This window comes from Phasianus colchicus, chromosome 7 (assembly GCF_987193195.1).
Source record: "Phasianus colchicus chromosome 7, bPhaCol1.hap1.1, whole genome shotgun sequence".
Lineage (NCBI taxonomy): Eukaryota > Metazoa > Chordata > Aves > Galliformes > Phasianidae > Phasianus > Phasianus colchicus.
In genome coordinates, this window is record NC_143442.1 from 35,378,623 (window position 1) to 35,400,000 (window position 21,378).

Sequence of the window (21,378 nt, forward strand, 5' to 3'; positions counted from 1 at the left end):
GTGGAGCCGCCCGTACCGGCAGCGATGCGGTGGCGCCCTCTGCTGGACACAGCCGGAACACCGCGCGGTGCGGCACCGCCGCTGGGTCCCCAGTCGCACCGCCTGCTCCCTCCCTCTGTCCCTTCTTCGTAGCAGGCTGCCAACCGAAAAGAACAGCTCCCTAGAGCTGAGTGGGATTTTTAGCTTGGTTTGTTTGTTTTTTGCGTTTGAGGCTTTGGCCCTTTTTCTCTCCTGGTGCCCAGCGCTACATCCGGGTGGGTCTGGAGATCTCCAAGGAGGAGACCTCTCAGCCTTGCCCATCCATTTCTTGCTGTTCTAGTTCATATTTTGTGCTGTGATGGGCAGTGCAAGGTGTCTCTGGGCCTCACGTCACTGAGTAGCACAGCACAGAAGTGCTGCTGTCACCCAGAGCTGCGGGGACAACCAAGAGCTGTTACTTCTTGGACAAGGGGAGCTGTGGAAGCTGTGAATGGGAAGCAAGCCAGCTCTCGTGCCCTGTTGGAACTCCCTTCTCATGTCCCAAGGAAAAGATTCCTTGGATTCACTGGGTGATGAAATGATAATACTGAGAAACAGCTTTTGAGCACTCCATCTTTGCTGCCCAGAGGAATAACAGAATTGCAGGGGTTGGAAGGGACCTCTAGAGTTGATTCAGTCTAATCCCCATGAAGTTGGCTTGGCTATAGACTATCCATCTTTGTTGTCCAGTTCCAAACGCATCAGTCACAGAGCACTTTTATGTTCACGGCACATTTATATAGTGAAGGGTTCATAAAGCAACTGTGCTCCCCCAGTTGATGAGAGAGGGCAGCCAACCCCATCATCCTTTGGACCCAAGCTGGCAGGCTATCCCCAGCATGACTTCGGTGCCTTTCACTGATTACACCACACACTGTTGCACTGAATCATTCTTTCCTCCAGCTCTCTCCATATGTGATGAGTGTCCCCACCTCCCTCAAGTCAGAAAACACGAGAGCCGTTACCGTATTGGGGATTTATTGGAAGGACTGGGGGTTGGGTTTTCACCTTAACGTCATTTACAGAGAATAAATCAGATAGTTTTTAAAAACTGCTTCTGAAGATCACACTGCCCAACTGGTGAGCTCCAGAGATGGAACTCTGCCCGATGGGGAACTTGGTGGAACACCAGTAGCTTTACAACCACTTCCATGCTGAAGTCTGGATTGAGCTCAGGGTATTGTAAACACACACAAAGCCTACATAAGATGTGCAGCTAGCTTGGCTTATGTGACATACAATGTCAGATTATAACATTTGTCTCCTCTATAACAACAGCTGTACAAAATGCTGTTCAAAGTGCTTGATAAACCTGACAATCTTACACGATAGAGCAAATGGTCCTCACAGAGCCCTCAGAGCAAAGTCGTATGAAATCCCATATTTTTCCATTATATAAAGAGGTTAAAAAAAAAAATGTGACCATGAGTCCTCTGTACATCAAGAAGTGGAAGCCAGGCACCTTGGACTTCACACTGATATCTTCCCAAGTGACTGAAGCACTACTGTACAAATTATTTTAACAACTAATTCTGAATTAAAGACAAAAAATATCAATGAAACAACACTTGGTGTTAGTCTAAAGGAATTAAATTATTTCTTGATTGAAAGCTAGTAATTATTTTGGTGAAATTTAAGATGTTTTCTGATCCTTGAGATCTGGAGCAGAGGTCTTGCCTCCCATCAGTGTTTTCATCTGCTAGTGGGTCTTTGATTTCCCTGACTTGCTTTTTCTCCCCTTCTTAAAGCAGCACTTGCGGCAGCAGAACATGCAGCACTTCACAGAAATGAAGAGGATGAGGAGCACCACAGCCAGGAGGAAGGCAAAGACGTCCAGGGAGTGATACTGGATCCAGTTCAGGTCATGGGCAGCAGGGCGCAGATGTGGGGCCCCTTTGTGTCTCATGACAAACTCTACCCAGTGCACAGCCAGGTCCAGAGGGTGGATGGGCCTGTCAAGGTGAAGGTCTGAGAGACGCTGGATGTTCTCTTTGTACCTGCCAAGACAAGGCGTTGGGTGTGTTCAGTGACTTGTGCTGCTGAGACTCACTCCCCAGAGAAAAGGGATCATTAGAATCATTAAGGCTGGAGAAGACCACAAATATCACCAACCCATGCCCATCATGCACACTGACCCTCAATGCCATGTTTCCAGTTCTTTAAGACCCACAGGGATGGTGACCCCACCACCTTCGTGGGCAGCTGTGCCACTGCATCACCACTCCTCCTGAGAAGCAATGTTCCCTAATTCCATGGAATCATAGAATTGCTCAGGTTGAAAAAGACCTTAAAGATCATCAAGTCCAACCGCAACCTAAGCATACTACCCTAAATCTAAGAACTCAAAAACTTCCTTTGGAAGGATGCAATGTCAGTTGTCTGAGAGCCCACTAGGGGCTCTTCCATATTTTTCCTGCCACCTCCACCATGAGAGAAGTAAAATAGTAAAGTTATGAGCCCTGAAAAGTGCTGTTTTCAATGCTAAAGAATGGAGAAAAGGTAACAGAAAAAGAAGTAGAAAAGCTTAGTTTGAGCTGTCAGCAAAATCTCCTGTTATCTTGTGTCATCTCAATATCTTTTGTCAGCTTTATTTTTTCCATTATACTTGTACTCCATCTATTCTGACGCCTGCATCCTCTCAGATCAGGCTGTTCTCATCACCTAATGATTGCAATCTCAGACAGCGAGAAGGATGGTGTTGGTACAGGGGTGGGACAAGGTTAATCCAGGGCAAGCAATGCCTTCTCAGCTATGTAAGAGCTGATGTAAGAAGGGACATAAGAACAGATTAGTACTGTGTTAAACTGGAAGTCAGAGTGCTGGTGTTATACAGCACTAGAAAGAAAAAGAGTGCATATTAATTACTGACTTTTTATCATTAATAACTGCTTTCAGGGCATCGGATATGTCTTTCGAAGTCATTTCTAGTATATTCAGTGTCAATCCTGCTCCCCGTGACTCCACTCGTTTCGCATTGTCCATCTGGTCTCCAAATAAAGGCATTATCACCATTGGCACTGCGTTGCATATGCCCTCATAAACACCGTGTGAGCCTCCATGGGTAATAAAGGCACGAGTCTTAGGATGAGCTGTGGAAGAAAGAGAGATCCGTTATGTCATGGTAACACACACCTAGGAAAAAGATATTAAAAAAAAATGCCACTGATAGGTGTACATCAAGAACTTTGGACTGTCATAAGCATTGCTACTTATGGGCAAACAATATAGCAGAGAACGGGACATTATGAAACTATGGACTGTAGAGCTCCATCTTGGTTGGATAATCTCTGAAAAGCCCCATATGATCCTCCACAGCTTCTCAGGTGTTAGGATAAAATCACGACCCAGTGAAACCAAATTTGAAAAGCAAAGTCATTGCTTTCTCTTTTACAATGTCTTCCATTTGCAAGTCTCCCACAGCAGAGCCACATTGTCACACCAAGTATAGCAGAAATGCTAAGTCACACTTGAAGCAGTGATTGAGCACCTGGTGTAAGGCAGGGCCAACCCAGGGGGAGCACTCAGGTGCATGCAATGTACCTGAGTGACTGGAAAGGATGGAGCCAGGATCCACCCCTTCCCAGACCTCATTTAAGGGTTGGCAGTGGAGGAAAGGGGATCTTGTTGGAGATCCCTGCCTATTGGAGTAAGTAATTTTTCTTCCTTTGTTTCTGAATCCATGGCTGCTGCATTTGAGTTTGCTTTCATTTGCTGTAGCCTAGGATTGTCCCACTCTGCTATTATTGCTACGCTTCCCATCACATTACACCAAAAAATGCACTCCTGGCAATAACACACACAGTATGACCCCTTTAAAAGTGTGAGAAGCTGTCTGGAAGTGCTTGCTTGAGAAACTTAAACTCCCTCTTCAGTGCAGGAGACAACAACAGGACAGAAAAGCAAAGTTGAGTGTTGAGACTGGATAATCAGAGACAAAACCTCCCATACTTTGCAATACCTTAATTGAGAGTTGCAACACCTTTCCAAACAGTAAGGTGATCTTGAAATTGCAGTTAGAGAAGTTTCTAAAAGGCAAACTTTCGTTCAGACAGCAAAGGCTGTAGTAAAGACCTGTGACTCACAGTGATACATTCAGCAGAGATAATGGTAATGGGGCCTTGAAACTACGTAATGGAATTTGAAAGCAATATGAAAGCATCTCAGACCCACCTAGGAGGTCATTCTGTGGCAGCCACTTGACAAGCTTCACGTTCTTTGGCAGGTTGGGGGGAACCTCTCCTGTGTATCGCCACAAAACCTTTGGAGGGAAATAAAAACAGTGTCAGTTCTCAACAACCACACTTTTGCTGCTCCTCTGCTGCTTTGGAAAGCACAGCTAACAGTATCTCTGATGTACAAAACCTCTTTTGCCAACAGCAGTGCAGAACAACAGGGATGATGTTCTCTCTGACACTTGGGGAGCAAGAGAAAGAAGAGAAGGCTGAGCAATCTGGAAGTTAAAGATAATGTACTATATCTGAACAGAGCATTGAATTGCTGTGCTGGAAGGAGGAAAGGGATACTGTACCGTTTGAGGGACTGATCCCAAGGCGTCTGCAATTTCCATGGCTTTCTTCATGGGGATCTCGGAGACCATGGAGCCCAGTGAGAAGACGACGATACCATGTTCTCCAGAAGCATTTACAATGGCTTCGAATTCCTGCCAACACAAAGCATACCCTCAGTCAAAATCCCTATTATGTCACAGGCGGTAAATTCTGTCATGTTTCCATGGAGGTACTGAGGAAGAAAAAGGATGCAGGTGGTTGGATGAAGGTATGCAGGGATGTGAATGTTTGCAGAAATGGAGCCCAAATCAAGCTTTGGAATGGATATGGGGGGGAGGGGAGGGGGTGGTTGAGAAGATTTTAAAACAGTTGCGTAGCTCAAAGACATCAATTTCTCTGCAGTAAAAAAGATAATGCACCCATCAATTAGGTCAGTTAATCACCATGACTTTCCTGCCAACCAATCCTTAAGTGAATCTCTATTTTGTTTTTACACCTATGGAATTTCAGATGAGCTTGATTTAGAGTCGATGTTCTTCTCAGACCATGCAGCTGCAAGAGAGACTTAAGATTTTGAAGCACTCTGTAAGAAGATAGCTTTGACTTCTAGTATCTGAAATGTTTTGTTCGTTTTGACTACAGTAATACTCATCAGCTGCCAACTTCATCTCTTTTGTTTCTTTGATTTTTGATAAAAGAAAAACTAGAAGATCTGCCACTGTGGAATGAAAGCACAAAAGGATTCTTATGTAAAAGCAAACAGCCAAAAGCTGAAGTGAAAACCCAGTGCCATAGAAAAATACTTGGTAAAACCAAGGAAGGAGAAACAAAGTTGGAGGGAGTTGCTGTGAACATCAGAATGAAATAAAATGAATGAAGTCTGGCATGGAAATGTAATCTTTAGGGCCTGAGTGGATAACAGAGACTGACTCCCTTGGTTTTTGCTCTGTTGTTTATTACTGTGGCTGACCAGAATGCTGTAACCCACAGCCCTTTACTTGAAGCTGAATCCAAATGGAAGGACCTTTCTGAAGGCTTACTGATAGGTGGCATCTGAACAGCAGACCTGAATCTCTCCTACAGGCAAACAAGGTGAAACGTGGCAAAAGATCTCTCTGAAGACAAATTCTTCACTAGGTCATCGCAGATAGCTAATGGAGAACTCAGGGCTCCGTTGTGTATGTACTCATGGACATCTGGGAACTGCAAAATCCTCTTCAGGTTTTGGGTGTTTTGGACATGCATTTCTATGGCCGCTGGGTGACTTCTCTTCCTTGCTTCCTATTGCAGTAGAACAGATACAGCTGTTTCAGGGAATATTTAGCCCTTTGGTTTTCCATGGGACCAATCACTTGGTTTTATTACCTTCTTCAAATGTTCTTGTCTGCCAAAGTCCAAATTTATGTCACAACCTTCACAGATCTTCTGGCAGTCCTGCTTTGAGAAACGGGCCATGCAGTGGACATTTGCTCAAAAATAAGAAAAGCTACCATAGATTTCCTTAGTGGAATTGGCTAACCCATATTTATGAAGTTCAGCATTGTCCAAACAAAATACACTTCTAGACCAGGTCTGAGACAAAGACATTTATTTAAAATAAGCAGACCTCTTGCTGCTACACCAGAGAAGCAGAGTTTCAATTCATATCTGCTACAGTCTCCAAAATTCCTACAGAACTGCTTATCTGCTCCAGGGAAGGGAATGAGCAGATAGTCTGCAGAAGTCTTGTAGACAGATATTAAAAAATGAAATAACTTGAAAGAGGCATCTGGAAGGTACTTAGAAATAGAAGGGAAAGCCCAGCTTTTCATGTATGCCTGTCTGGTAATCTTGGAGGACTTCCAGAAAGCAATTTCCTCCTCACTGCACAAGGGATGAAGAGGTGCAAAGTGCTTTTCTTAGCCACTTCCACATTCATTTTGTCTGTTATTCTTTCCTATTGATAGGAGCACCATCTAATGGTATAAGCAAGCAGTGCAGACATATGAAAGTAAGGGTGGTGGGGGGGAAGGGGAAGGTAACTAATATTTGCATGGTAAATGATTAATCACTGGTTTAATAAAAGGCTGGATAATCAGCACTAGAGTTCAGCCAAGTCCGTGTGTGGATGGTGCTATTGCACCACAATCTGTTCCTTTCAGAGAAAGAGTAGCAAAGCATTTTTTAACAAAATGTTGCCTATCTCATGCTAAACAGGAGTATCTATCTGATACACAAAATTACATTTTTATGACCACAGAAATCTATCAGAACAAGTATTAAAAACTGAGTATGACCCACCTGAGAGAGCTGCTTGTGAGCACAATTTATTCCTCCAACCACAATTATGTTGGGCATCAATGGTCTTGGATAATCTAACACAAAGTCATACCTTGTGAGCCAAATGGAAGCCTTGCGTAAGAGAGCTAACACAGTCACATCTCGCTGAAGGAAATCAGAAGCCAGTTTTTCATATGGTTGGAAAAAAAAATTGCAGAGGAAAAGATTGGAGGTGTCAAAGATGACATTCTTCACACGCTGGAGGAAGTTCATGTGATCTGTATGGTCTGTAAATGCCCTGGGGATATAAGAAGGGGGATTGGGACACTGAGTGGCCTCAAAATCTAATCCACATGGCATTCCCCTCATGAAATACACAGAAGGGATGGAAAGATGCTCGGCCAGTATTGCTCCACAAGGAAACACGGGGTCTGTAAAGAGAGCATCGAAGTTACTCTCCTTGAGATACCTGATAAGTTCTTTGTTGTACAGTAACTCTTCACAGGATTTGAAGCCTAACTCAAAGAGTCTTTTTACTTTTTCTTGCAGTCTATGAAATCTTTCCAGAAATGATCCTTTTTCCAATGCATCCTTAAAAAATGTGCGGAAATTGCCATCCATCTCTTCCTGTGTGAAAGGGACTGCGTAGGATTTCATAACAAAATTCTCTGATGGCTTTATGTGTAAATTGACTTCAGGTGCAACGACGACTATTTCATGTCCTTTCTGCTTCAGAATTTCTAACATTTCCAGCACACTGAACCAAGGGCTTCCATCCACGAACACCACCAGCAGCTTCCCACCTTCAGCCAAGCTGAGCACGGACAGCAGCAGCAGCAGCGACACTGAGACTTGAGGATGAGAAGGAAGTACCAGGGCCATTCCTGCTGAAATGTGGGAGTGTGCACAGGAAGAAAACTCTGGGCAGCTCTGAAGCAATAGCAACAGCCCTGTGCTCTTTAAACTATCTGCTCCATGCCATAACTTTTGATCCTTCAATAACGTAACCGCTGTGTGGTAAATGTTTAATCATTGGTTTGATAAAAGGCTGGATAACAAGCACTGGAGTTCCACCAAGTCCATGGGTGGGTGGTGCTGCTGCACCCACCAGCTACGCCCCATCTCTTCCTTTTAGAGGAAGAATGGTGTGTGACCCTGGAAGGAGGCAGGAGTGGCTGTGTGTGGCTCTGTGCTTCTAATAGCCTCCCTCAGGATGAAACTTTTGCATCCACTGGAGATCTGTCATGTCCACATCACCACTGCACCTAGCAGCGGCTGCTTGCTTTCCTACGGGCATGGCCTCTCCCCCTGAACATTCATCTCTAGAAGTCCTATGGACCAGCACCTGATGTGAAAGAGCTGTTCAAGAAACTGTCTGGAATGAGGAGGCTGATGATGACTGAAGCATGATCCCAGGTTTGTCTGCAGGACGCATCACCCACACAGTGAGGTACTTCCAGTGCCTCAGAACAGCCTCAAAGCAGAGAGGGAGGGCTTAGCTTTGTCCTCTTTTGCCCACATCTGCTTGGAGGTCCCATCATACAGTCACAGAGCGGTAGAACCACAGAATGGTTGTGTTGGAAGGGACTGTAAATCTCACCCCGTTTCAAACTCCCTGCCACAGGCTGCGTATCCACTCAATGGATCATTTTTCCCAGAGCCCTATAAAAAGATGGCCTTCAACAACTCCAGAGATGAGGCATCCTCAGGCTCTGCATGCACATGTTGCAGTGACTGACCAGTCTCCGAGTACAGAAGTCAGGTAATAGAACACCTTGTCCTGTTTTCCACAGTACCTGGCAATTCTTTCTGATAGTGGATACAAAGTCCCACCACAGACCTTCACTAGAAGAGCAAAGAATTTCTATTCAGATGGGAGCGGCTCAGCAAGCGATTTAAGGAGAAAAACACTTTGACTACTCATGCATAATTCACCAGGACCCACCATGCCACCATACCTTCTTCAGGCTCACAACATTGACGGTGTCTCAGATATCATGGTCATCACTAAGGAATGTTTGTCTGTGGTCTGTCTGTGAACACTGCTTCATTAGCTTGAGTGTCCATTACCTGTGACATTCCTGTTCATTCTGGCTTTGGAAACATCTTTATGTATGGCAGACGATTTCACTGACAAAGAAAGCAGTGGTAAGGCACGAAGTGTTCCCCCGGCCAGAAACCTGATCGCAGTCACAAAATCTTAGTGTCTCAGAATTGCAGGGGTTGGTAAGAGCTGCAAGAGATCATTGAGCCTAACTCCTCTGCTAATGCAGGTACCCTACAATCATTTGCACTGGTAGGTTTCCCAACAAATCTTGAATATCTCCATAGAAGGAAGCTCCACAACCTCTGGGCAATCTGTTCTAGTGCTCCATCACCCTTACCATAAACAAGCTCTTCCACGTGTTAGTACAGAACTTTCTATACTCAAGTTTTAGGCCTTTACTCCTTGTTCTATCAGTATGCACTGCCAAAAAGAGCCTCATTCATTTGCCTACCACCTTCTTTTATATATTTCTAAACGTGTATCAGATCCTCTCTTAGGCTTCTTTTCTGCAGGACAAACAAAACCACATTACTCAGCCTCTCCTCCTAGAGGAGATGCTCCAGGCCTTTAATAATCAGTGGCCCTCCACTGGACTCCTTCTTTTAGATTTGTCTTTTTTGAGCTGGGAAGCCCAGAACTGTACACAGTAGTCTACATGTGGCCTCACTGGGTAGAGCAGAGGGGTAGGATCACCTTCCTTCACCTGCTGGCCGTGATTTTTTAATGCACCCCAGGATCCCATTGGCCTTCTCAGTCACAAAGTCACACATGCTGGCTCATGGCCAACCTGTTGTGCCACCAGGACTCCAGGTCCTTATCCACATTGCTCATTTCCAGCAGATCATCCCCTAACCTGTACTGATGCGTGCAGTTATTATTCCACAGGTGCAAGACACTACACTTGCTCTTGTTAAACCTCATCAGGTTCATCCGTGACCAACTCTCTGGAGTGTCCAGGTCTTGAAGAATGGCAGCACAGCCTTCTGGTGTGTCAGCCAATCCACTCATCTTTGCATCATTAGACAACTTGTTGAGAGTGGACTCTACTCCTTCATCCAAATCATTGATTAAGATATAGAACAAGAAAGGACCCAGAATTGATAGAGGGGAATTACTGCTAGGTACAGTCCTCCAACCAGACCATGTGCTTGTGTTGACAACACTAAGCTCTGCCAGTAAGAAAGATGATGTGCGTTTCTTAATAAAAAACAGTCAGTACTTCCAGTAGTTGTCAAGTTGGATGATTATATCTGGCTTTGACAGTATCTCAGATTTTCCACCACCCTACCATCACTCAGTAGAAGATCACTTCACGAGCTAGAAAGCACCAACTCACAAACACGATACAAAACGTATTAGAATAACACAAGAAGAAACGGTCATCTGTAACAAAACCAACGTTCACTTCACAGTTAAACTGACTTCAGACATCTTTTCCTTAAAATGCCAGTTGAAACTTTCAAGGTGGAGAACCACTCCATTGGCATACACAGAAGGGATGCTTCCCTACACTCACCACACACACTTGCATATCCTCAACCAACTGGGAGAATGATGTCTTATAAAGGAAAAGAAAGCCAGTCAGAAACAATTTGCTAACACTCATTTGAGCATACTTTGCAAATGAAAGATGGAGCTGCCTACACAGAAAAATCAGAATCAAAGAATTGTATAAGACAAGTATTGAAAACTGAGCTCAACCTACCTGAGAGAGCTGCTTGTGAGCACAATTTACTCCTCCAACCACAATTATGTTGGGCATTAATGGTCTTGGATAATCTAGCACAAAGTCATACCTCAGAAGCCATACGGAAGCCTTACGAAAGAGATCTAACAAAGTCACATCTCGCTGAAGGAAATCAGAAGCCAGTTTTTCATATGGTTTCAAAATAAAGTCACAAAGAAAGAGATTGGAGATATCAAAGATGACATTCTTCACACGCTGGAAGAAGTTCATGTGATCTGTATGGTCTGTAAATGTCCTGGGAACATATGAAGGGGGATTGGGACACTGGGTGGCCTCAAAATCTAATCCACATGGTATTCCCCTCATAAAATACACAGAAGGGATGGAAAGATGCTCACATAGTATCACTCCGCAAGGTAATATAGGATCCGTTAAGAGAGCATCAAAGTTACTCTCCTCAAGATATCTGATAAGTTCTTTGTTGTACAGTAACTCTTCACAGGCTGTAAAGCTTGACTCAGAGACTTTTTTCATATTTTTCCATACTGTAAAAAATCTTTCCAGAAACGATCCTCCCTCAAATGCATCCTTTAAGAATGAGTGGAAACTACCAACCATCTCCTGCTGTGTGAAAGGGACTGGGTAGGTTTTCAGGATAAAATTCTCCGATGGCTTTACATGCAAATTGGCTTCAGGTGCAACAACAACTATTTCATGTCCTTTCTGCCTGAGTCCATCTAACACTTCCCTCACACTGAGCCAGGGACTCCCATCCACGGACACCACCAGCAGCTTCCCACCTTCAGCCAAGCTGAGCACGGACAGCAGCAGCAGCAGCGACACTGAGACTTGAGGATGAGAAGGAAGTACCAGGGCCATTCCTGCTGAAATGTGGGAGAGCTGCACAGGAAGAAAACTCCAGGCAGCTCTGAAGCAATAGCAACAGCCCTGTGCTCTTTAAACTATCTGCTCCATGCCATAACTTTTGATCCTTCAATAACGTAACTGCTGTGTGGTAAATGTTTAATCATTGGTTTGTTAAAAGGCTGGATAACAAGCACTGGAGTTCAAGCAAGTCCATATATGGATGGTGCTATTGCACCCACCAGCTACGCCCCATCTCTTCCTTTTAGAGGAAGAATGGTGTGTGACCCTGGAAGGAGGCAGGAGTGGCTGTGTGTGGCTCTGTGCTTCTAATAGCCTCCCTCAGGATGAAACTTTTGCATCCACTGGAGATCTATCATGTCCACATCACCACTGCACCTAGCAGTGGCTGCTTGCTTTCCTATGGGCATGGCCTCTCCCTCTGAACATTCCTCTCTGGAAAACCTACAGACCAACACTGTACGTGAAAGAGCTGTTCAAGAAACTGTCTGGAATGAGGAGGCTGATGATGACTGAAGCATGATCCCAGGTTTGTCTGCAGGACACATCACCCACACAGTGAGGTACTTCCAGTGTCTCAGAACAGCCTCAAAGCAGAGAGGGAGGGGATAGCTTTGTCCTCTTTTGCCCACATCTGCTTGGAGGTCCCATCATACAGTCACAGAGCGGTAGAACCACAGAATGGTTGCGTTGGAAGGGACTGTAAATCTCACCCAGTTCCAAACTCCCTGTCACAGGCAGGGTAGCCATTCAGTGGATCATTGTTCTTAGAGCCCTATATAAAACAGCCTTCAACAACTCCGGAGACGAGGCAACCACATGTTCTCTGGGCAGCATGTTGCAGTGCCTGCCCACAATCTGATTAGAGAAGTCAGGTAATAGAGCACTTTGTCCTCCTTTCCACAGTACCTGGCAGTGCTTTTGGATAGTGGGTACAAAGTAGCACCTCAGACCTTCAGTAGAAGAGCAAAGAATTTCTCTACAACTGAGAGCAGCCCTGGAAGAAATTCAAGGTGAAAAACAGAAAAAGAAAAATGCTTTGGCAGTTCTTATGCCATTCACCAGGATCCACCATGCCACCATACCTTCTTCAGGCTCACAACATTGGTGGCATCTCAGATATCACATGGTCATTACCAAGGAATGTTTGACTGTGGTCTGCGTGTTATTTAAACACAGATGCTGCTTCCTAGCTTGAGTGTACTTAACACATCATATCCCTGTAGAATTCTGTCTTTGGAAGTACCCTCATGTATAGCAAACAATCTCATTGACACAGAAAGCAGTAGTAAGGCAGCAATGGTGCCCCATGACAGAAGCCTTCTGTGTGTTTCCCAATAAATAATAGACACTTCACCCAATAGTTGCCAAGTTGAAAGATTATATCTGACCGTGAGGCTTTTGACAGTCTCTCAGATTCTCAACTACCTTTCTATCACTTTTTTTTGAGATCCTTATGAGAGTAACGAAGTTGCTCTACTCCATACAATTTGTATATGAATAAGACCTAATGAAAAGCAGTCTGTCACAAATTAAGTGTTCACTTCACAGTTAAATTTACCTCAGACACATCTGCTTTCTAAAGAAGGTTGAAGCTTTCAAGGTGGACACTTGCCTACACTTGCCACATTCATTTGCGTGTACTAAGTCAACTGGAGAATGACGTCTTACAAAGGAAAAGAAAGCCAGTCAGAAACAATTTGCTAACACTCATTTGAGCATACTTTGCAAATGGAACGATGGAGTTGCCTACACAGAAATAACAGAAGCGAAGAATTAAAAACAGAGCACAACCCACCTGAGAGAGCTGCTTGTGAGCACAGTTTACTCCTCCAACTACAATCATGTTGGGCATCAATGGTCTTGGATAATCTAACACAAAGTCATACCTCAGAAGCCATACAGAAGCCTTACGAAAGAGATCTAGCATGGTCACATCTCGCTGAAGGAAATCAGAAGCCAGTTTTTCATATGGTTTCAAAATAAAGTCACAAAGAAAGAGATTGGTGGTATCAAAGATGACGTTCTTCACACGCTGGAGGAAGTTCATGTGATCTGTATGGTCTGTAAATGCCCTAGGGATATAAGAAGGGGGATTGGGACACTGAGTGGCCTCAAAATCTAATCCACATGGTATTAACCTCATGAAATACACAGAAGGGATGGAAAGATGCTCGGCCAGTATTGCTCCACATGATAATACAGGGTCCGTAAAGAGAGCATCGAAGTTACTCTCCTCGAGATACCTGATAAGTTCTTTGTTGTACAGTAACTCTTCACAGTCTTTGACAGTTGACTCAGAAAATTTTTTCATATTTTCACGTTCTCTAAAAAATCTTTCCAGAAATGATCCTCCTTCAAATGTATCCTTTAAAAATGCCTGCAAACTGCCAACCATCCCTTCCTCTGAGGAAGGGATTGGGTAGGTTTTCAGGATAAAATTCTCCGATGGCTTTATGTTTAAACTGCCTTCAGATGCAACTACGACTATTTCATGTCCTTTCTGCTTCAGAACTTCAAACATTTCCAACGCGCTGAACCAGGGACTCCCATCCACGGACACCACCAGCAGCTTCCCACCTGCAGCCACGCTGAGCACGGACAGCAGCAGCAGCAGCGACACTGAGACTTGTGCATGAGAAGGAAGTACCAGGGCCATTCCTGCTGAAATGTGGGAGTGTGCACAGGAAGAAAATTCCGGGCAGCTCTGAAGCAATAGCAACAGCCCTGTGCTCTTTAAGCTATCTGTGCTATGCCATAGATTGTGATCCTTCTATAATATAAGTTGCTGTATGGTTAATGTTTAATCACTGGTTTGATTAAAGGCTGGATAGCCAGCACTGGAGTTCAAGCAAGTCCATATATGGATGGTGCTATTGCACCCACAAGCTATGCTACATCTCTTCCTTTTATAGGAAGAGTGGTGTGTGACCCTGGAAGGAGGCAGGAGTGCCTGTATGTGGCTCTGTGCTTCTAATAGCCTCCCTCAGGATGAAACTTTTGCATCCACTGGAGATCTGTCATGTCCACATCACCACTGCACCTAGCAGCGGTTGCTTGCTTTCCTATGGGCATTGCTTCTCCCTCTGAACATTCATCTCTGGAAGTCCTATGGACCAGCACCTGATGTGAAAGAGCTGTTCAAGAAACTGTCTGGAATGAGGAGGCTGATGATTACTGAAGCATGATCCCAGGTTTGTCTGCAGGACGCATCACCCACACAGTGAGGTACTTCCAGTGCCTCAGAACAGCCTCAAAGCAGAGAGGGAGGGGTTAGCTTTGTCCTCTTTTGCCACATCTGCTTGGAGGGCCCGTCAGACACCCACAGAATGGTTGAACCACAGAATGGTTGTGTTGGAAGGGACTGTAAATCTCACCCAGTTCCAAACTCCCTGCCACAGGCTGGGTAGCCACTCAATGGGTCATTTTTCCCAGAGCCCTATAAGAAATGGCCTTCAACATCTCCAGGGATGCGGCAAGAACATGTTCTCTCAACAGCACAGTGTAGTGTCTGGCCACAGTCTGAGTAGAGCAGTCATGTAATAGAGCACCTTGTCCTACTTTCCACAGAACTTGGCAATTCCTCCTTATAGAGGGTACACCACAGACCTTCAGTAAAAGAGCAAAGAAGTTCTATTCAGATGGGTGCAGCTCGGCAAGAAATTCAAGGAAGAAAACACTTCAACCACTCTTGTATAATTCACCAGGATCAACCACGCCACCAAACCTTCAGCCTCACATTGGTGGGATCTCATGTATCACATGAACATCACCAGGGAAAGACTGTCTGACGTCTGCCTGTTAACACAGATGCTGCTTCTTAGCTTGAGTGTCCATCACCTGTGACATTCCTGTTCATCCTGTCTTTGGAAATACCTTCATGTATAGCAGACAAACTCACTGACAAAGATAGCAGTAGTAGGGCAGGAAAAGTGCCCCAGGACAGATGCCTGATGTAAACATCTCATTAATTAACAATCACTACTCCCAACATTTGCAAGGTTAAATGACTGTATCTGATTGTTTCACAGTCCCTCAGATTTCCTACCAACCTTCCTTCACTCACTATGAGGTACTTACGAGACCAGCAAAGTTACTTGACTGCATACGAACAGTTGTTCAATAACACATAATGAAAAGTAATCTGTTACAAATCCAATGTTCACTTCACGGATAAATTAACTTCACATAGATTTGCTTCCTAATGAATGCAGAAGCTTTCAAGGTGGAGCACCACTCCATTGGCATACATAGGAGGGACATTCCCTACACTCACCGCACACACTTGCCTATCCTCAACCAACTGGGAGAATGATGTCTTAAAAACAAAACAAAAACAAGTTAGAAACAGCTTGCTGACACTCATTTGAGCATACTTTGCAAATGAAAAGATGGAGCTGCCTACACAGAAAAAAACAGAAGCACAGAACTGTGTAAGACAAGTATTAAAAACAGAGCACGACCCACCTGAGAGAGCTGTTTGTGAGCACAGTTTACTCCTCCAATTACAATCATGTTGGGCATTAATGGTCTTGGATAATCTAGCACAAAGTCATACCTCAGAAGCCATATGGAAGCCTTACGAAAGAGATCTAACAAAGTCACATCTCGCTGAAGGAAATCAGAAGCCAGTTTTTCGTATGGTTTCAAAACAAAGTCACAAAGAAAGAGATTGGAGATATCAAAGATGACATTCTTCACACGCTGGAAGAAGTTCATGTGATCTGTATGGTCTGTAAATGTCCTGGGAACATATGAAGGGGGATTGGGACACTGAGTGGCCTCAAAATCTAATCCACATGGTATTCCCCTGAAGAAGTACAGAGAAGGGATGGAAAGATGCTCGGCCAGTATTGCTCCACAAGGGAATGCAGGGTCCGTAAAGAGAGCATCAAAGTTACTCTCCTCGAGATACCTGATAAGTTCTTTGTTGTACAGTAACTCTTCACAGGATTTGAAGCCTAACTCAAGAACTTTTTTCATAGTCTCATGTACTCTATGAAATCTTTCCAGAAATGATCCTCCTTCAAATGTATCCTTTAAAAATGCCTGCAGACTGTCAACCATCCCTTTCTGTGAGAAAGGGGCTCGGTAGGTTTTCAGGATAAAGTTCTTTGATGGCTTTATGTTTAAATTGGCTTCAGGTGCAACAACAACTATTTCATGTCCTTTCTGCTTCAGAACTTCAAACATTTCCAATGCGCTGAACCAGGGACTCCCATCCACGGACACCACCAGCAGCTTCCCACCTGCAGCCACGCTGAGCATGGACAGCAGCAGCAGCAGCGACACTGAGACTTGTGCATGAGAAGGAAGTACCAGGGCCATTCCTGCTGAAATGTGGGAGTGCTGCACAGGAAGAAAACTCCGGGCAGCTCTGAAGCAATAGCAACAGCCCCGTGCTCTTTAAGCTATCTGCTCCATGCCATAGATTGTGATCCTTCTATAATATAATTGCTGTATGGTTAATGTTTAATCATTGGTTTGTTAAAAGGCTGGATAACAAGCACTGGAGTTCAAGCAAGTCCATATATGGATGGTGCTATTGCACCCACCAGCTATGCCTCATCTGTTTTTCTTTAGAGGATGACTCCAGAGGGAGGCAGGAGTGCCTGTGTGTGGCTCTGTGCTTCTAATAGCCTCCATTCGGATGAAACTTTTTGCATCCACTGGAGATCTGTCATGTCCACATCACCACTGCACCTAGCAGCGGCTGCTCTCTTTCCTCTAGGCATGGCCTCTCCCTCTAAACATTCATATCTAGAAAACCTACAGACCAACACTGTACATGAAAGAGCTGTTCAAGATGCTGTCTGGAATGAGGAGACTGATGATGACTGAAGCACCATCCCAGGTTCATCTTCAGGACACATCATCACCCACACAATCAGATACTTCCAGTGCAGCACAACAGGGAGAGAGGAGTTACCTTTTCCTCCTCTCCCTTCATACGATTAAAGGCGTTATCGTAGTCTAACAGTAATATGAAAGTATTGAATGGTTGTGTTGGAAGGGACTTTTAAGCCCACCAGTTCCATCCCCTGGGCACAGGCAGGGTTTCCACTCTCCAGGTCAGATTTTCCAGAGCCCTATTCTAAGTGGCATTCAAGAACTGCAGGGATTGTGCATCCTCTGTTACCCTTGCGCAGCATGTTCTAGAGCGTGTCCCCTTTCTCATATCACATGGTGACTGCCTAGGAAAATGGTGGAAGCAAACAGTGCAGCCATAGGAAACTAAGGGGGAAAATAAAAAGGTAACTAACCTTTGATAGCAGTTTTTCTCGTGTGCAGGTTATACCTCCGATCAAGACCATGTTAGGCATTACAGGCCTGGGATACTCAAACACAAAGTCATATTTCATAAGCCAAATAGATGCATGGCTTAAAAGTTCAAGCAGTGTTGCCTCCTGCTGAAGGAATTCTTTGATCAAATGATCATATGGTGAATAAAGAAATCTACAGGTTAGGGTACTGCTCAGGCTAACTAGGAGATTGCCAAGGCGCTGGAAGAACCCCATGTGATCCGTGTATTGCGTGAAGTACCTGGGAATGTAGGAGGGAGGATTTGGGCAGAGGGTAGCATGGAAGTCCAGGCTGCACGGCAGTCCCCGTACGAGGTACACAGAAGGTATGGAGAGATGTTCAGCCACTATCTGTCCACAGGGAAAAAAAGGATCCATAAAGACACCATCAAACATGCTTTCTTCAAGGTATTTCATCAGCTCTTTGTTGGAAAGAAGCCTTTTGCAGGAATCAAAAAACATTGTTGTAATATTTGCTATTTTTGAGAATTTTTCCAAGAAGGGTTGAGGTATGAAACTCTTATAGCCAAGCTTTTTAAATTCTGTCTCCACGAACTCCCTGGTGTAAGACACAGGGTATGTTTTCATGGTATAATGCATCGACACACCTATTCGCAAATTTATCTCTGGAGCAACAACCACGATTTCGTGTCCTCTATGTCTGAGCCGCTCCACAACCAGGCGCATGCTGAGCCAGTGACTACCATCAATAGGGATAACCAAAAGCTTCCCACCTTCAGAAAAGGTCCTCAGGAGTAGGAAAACCACAGACCAGGAGGGAAGACAACGAAATCCTGGATGCAAAGAGGCCATTTCTCTTCTGTAGAATGTCGGCAAGACTTTATGTGGATGCAGAGATCCCGAAAGCAAGAAAGAATGACTTGTACTTTGCTCTTCCATCTTTGCTAAGGTAAATGTTTAATTCCTAATGGTCCGTAAGCAGAAATTAGGGTAATTTTTAACTTTAAGTAAAGGTTTAATTTATGATTTGCGCACACAGCTTTGGACAAATGGGGACTTTGAGATATAGTTGAGTGTTGCTGTTAACATTAGAGCATTCAAGTGCTCGAGGGATAGCAATAGACAATGTGCTTAATTGGAACACTGAACAGATCCATGAATGGGAGGCAGTGCCCAACCCAGCAGTGCCCAGTGATTAACATCTCATGAATGCAGAATTCCCTGCTTTGCGTCTGTTCAGCTTGTTGGTACAACACTTGTCACATAAATCTGACCTTTGCCTAATTTTGTACCACTATAGACAAGAAGTAATGATTGACAGAGATTTGATAGGCAGCAGGTTGATAAGGCTTATCTTCAGATTTGTTTCTATATGGTAGCAGTTACTGAGGTGAAAGCTTTTGGTCTACAGTACAAAATGCAGTGCAAATATAGCAATAACTTCTGCTGTTGCAACACCACAGTGGTGTGAAACAGTGAATAAATGACTGACATCTGTACTTTTTACAAAGTTTACTAGCTACAAAGTTCACTAGGGAGATTTGAAAAAGTTATGGAGAAAGAATAGACAGATAGAAACCTGAAGTCTTCTTTTTCGAATCTTCCTCTCATGTGCCATCTTACCCTGCTTCTTGCAGAAATTCAGAGTCAAAGCAGCTCTCTTCATTGTGTTTGATTGCATGCACTACTGAGTGTTGGAGTATTCATCCACAAAATCATTCTCTGTGGCACACTGTGAGCATTGGGTTTTATATACAGAGTTAGTTTCCATCCTTTCCATCCTTTGTCCAGTCTGGCCTCCTGCAACTAATCAATATTCCACAACTATTGTGGATATTAAATCTTCTGACATACAACTACCCTGTCATTTATCTAAATGCAGCATGTATGCCATGACTGTGTAACTTTTTGATGACGTGCTTAGGCCAAGCTAAGCTACACCAACACAGCTGTGCAGTTTAGACACCTTCTTTTAAGCTTTGCCTGGCAGAAATCCTTTAGGTGCTTCTAGTACAGAAAGCTAAGTACATCTATAAGTCCTGAGCATGTCAGGATTGGGATGAAGGGTGGCTTTGTAGTCTAAGCTACACTGAAGACCACACATGAAATAAACTGAATAGAGAAATTTAGCAACAACTGGTCCACAGGGAAACATGGGATTCATCATGATGGCATCAAATTTGTAATCCTGGAGGTAGTTCATTAACTTTTCATTGCATAAGAGATGCTGACAAGCAGATGAGAACAGATTGGTCAGTCCTGATACATGACTGAGTGAAAACATAACTATTTCTCAAAGGGTAGGGTCAAGAAAACATATTTCACCAATGAAGTGAACAAACTCAGCATATATCTGGTACTTCTGCTTAACTGCATGGGGCTGCTGGCAGGAGAAGAGAACTTCTTATTTCTACCAAATATTATATGAAAGCAAAAAGTAGTTGTACCTACTTTTTGTAACTTCATCTGTAATCTTTAGCTCTATAAAGTGTTTGCTAAGGTAAGTTGCTGGAGTTTAAAGACCACATTTTAAACCACAGTAAAAAACACTGATAAGAGCGGCACGGGGAGATCTCAGACAAGGAACAGTTCCTTGCATTTATCTCAAAATCCTTGCATTTAGGTTATTTTAAATGATTCAGCACCGTCTTTGATTAACAGAGGTAGCACCTGTTTGTAGAAGGATTTTTCTATGTCAAGGTTTTTGAAGTGAGTCACTGTGAACTTGACTATCTCGTGCCAGATTCAAGATAGGACTACTACTGTCTAGCTTTCATGGCCACTAAGCCTCACTAGAGAGCTTACAATAAAACAATCATATCATTCAGCAGTGTTGCACAATGCACACAATGCACACAAAAGTCCAAAACCTCACCTTTCCCTCCTCTGCCTTTGCTAGCAAAACTGTCCAGAGTTCACATACCGACTTGGCAGCAGTAAACAGGAGCCAGCAAGCCTAGCAGTGGTGTCACCAAAGTTTGGGCAACATATTAACCAAAGCTTTTTTATATAAGCCACGACAAAGCAGAACAAGCTGACCTTGTTCACGAGGGATCATAGTGGTTCATAAGAGAGTGGCTTGAGAACAAACTTCTTTTTGAAAAAAATGATGCATCAGGAAAGGCATTCCTTGATCTGTTAGAGTTAGTAAATTGGAGGTTTGGGCCAAAATTTTTTGAGATTTCTTGAAAGTAGTTACTTTCAAACGGAGTTAAGAAGACCTAGCTGTGGTATGAGACAGTGGGAATTTTCCACTTCTGTCCTCTGATTACTAGAAGAAAGGGAGGACAAAGTTTTTGAGCTTCTTCTGCAAGTGCAGCTTGCACTTGCACTTGCTAAGACTTTTGAGAAGAAAAACAAAACAAAACAAAATAACAACATAAGTTCACCATATTGGAAGTCCTGTTCTCTGTCACACTCTGCAGTAGCCTGCAACTGCTTTAGACAGGTCAACAATGATGACGGAGTTTGATTGCTGTCATGGTATAAGGTCAAGTAATGGCTGCAAATGGCAGTTTGAGAGATTCAGCAGGGGGGTTGGACTAGATGGCCTATAAGGCTCCCTTCCAACTCAAGCAATTCTATAATTCTACACAGATTTGGAAAATGTTTCAGTGCTTTTTGCCCCTGAGGCTTAGACAGTCTGCCTGTATAACACCATGGCTGACTTGATATAATGTTGAGGAGTTCCACCCCTACGACTTCCTTAGA

The 21,378-nt window shown here is 43.9% G+C and overlaps 2 protein-coding genes across 5 annotated transcripts; both read right to left on the bottom strand.

Moving 5' to 3' along the window:
* Positions 1–834: 834 nt before the first annotated feature.
* On the bottom strand, positions 835–18,534 carry LOC116236028 (UDP-glucuronosyltransferase 1A1-like). 4 transcript variants are annotated; one of them, XM_090144543.1, is made up of 5 exons: positions 17,668–18,534; positions 4,547–4,678; positions 4,189–4,276; positions 2,888–3,107; positions 835–2,015 (listed from the first exon to the last, which is right to left on the bottom strand). In XM_090144543.1, the coding sequence occupies exons 1-5, from the start codon at positions 18,517–18,519 to the stop codon at positions 1,718–1,720; spliced, it is 1,590 nt and encodes a 529-aa protein (XP_090000669.1). In that variant the 5' UTR covers positions 18,520–18,534; the 3' UTR covers positions 835–1,717. The 4 variants fall into 4 exon arrangements, with proteins under 4 accessions (XP_090000669.1, XP_031460377.2, XP_090000670.1 ...); XM_031604517.2 differs by lacking the exon at positions 17,668–18,534 and adding an exon at positions 13,203–14,212; XM_090144544.1 differs by lacking the exon at positions 17,668–18,534 and adding an exon at positions 10,538–11,455 and having other exon boundaries at positions 836–2,015.
* Positions 15,606–17,327, bottom strand: LOC149917327 (UDP-glucuronosyltransferase 1A1-like). The gene is made up of 2 exons (XM_090143368.1): positions 15,872–17,327; positions 15,606–15,722 (listed from the first exon to the last, which is right to left on the bottom strand). Exons 1-2 carry the CDS (start codon positions 16,730–16,732, stop codon positions 15,606–15,608), a joined length of 978 nt encoding a protein of 325 aa, XP_089999494.1. The 5' UTR covers positions 16,733–17,327.
* Positions 18,535–21,378: the final 2,844 nt, after the last annotated feature.

Coding starts and splice junctions, on each gene's coding strand:
- LOC116236028 (XM_031604517.2), bottom strand. CDS start 14,063: ATGGCCCTGGTACTTCCTTCTCATGCACAAGTCTCAGTGTCGCTGCTG. Junction 4,277..4,546: donor TGGGATCAGTCCCTCAAACG/GTACAGTATCCC, acceptor TTCCCTCCAAAG/GTTTTGTGGCGATACACAGG. Junction 3,108..4,188: donor GCCACAGAATGACCTCCTAG/GTGGGTCTGAGA, acceptor TTTCTTCCACAG/CTCATCCTAAGACTCGTGCC.
- LOC149917327 (XM_090143368.1), bottom strand. CDS start 16,732: ATGGCCCTGGTACTTCCTTCTCATGCACAAGTCTCAGTGTCGCTGCTG. Junction 15,723..15,871: donor CTCACAAACAGCTCTCTCAG/GTGGGTCGTGCT, acceptor TTTGTTTTTAAG/ACATCATTCTCCCAGTTGGT.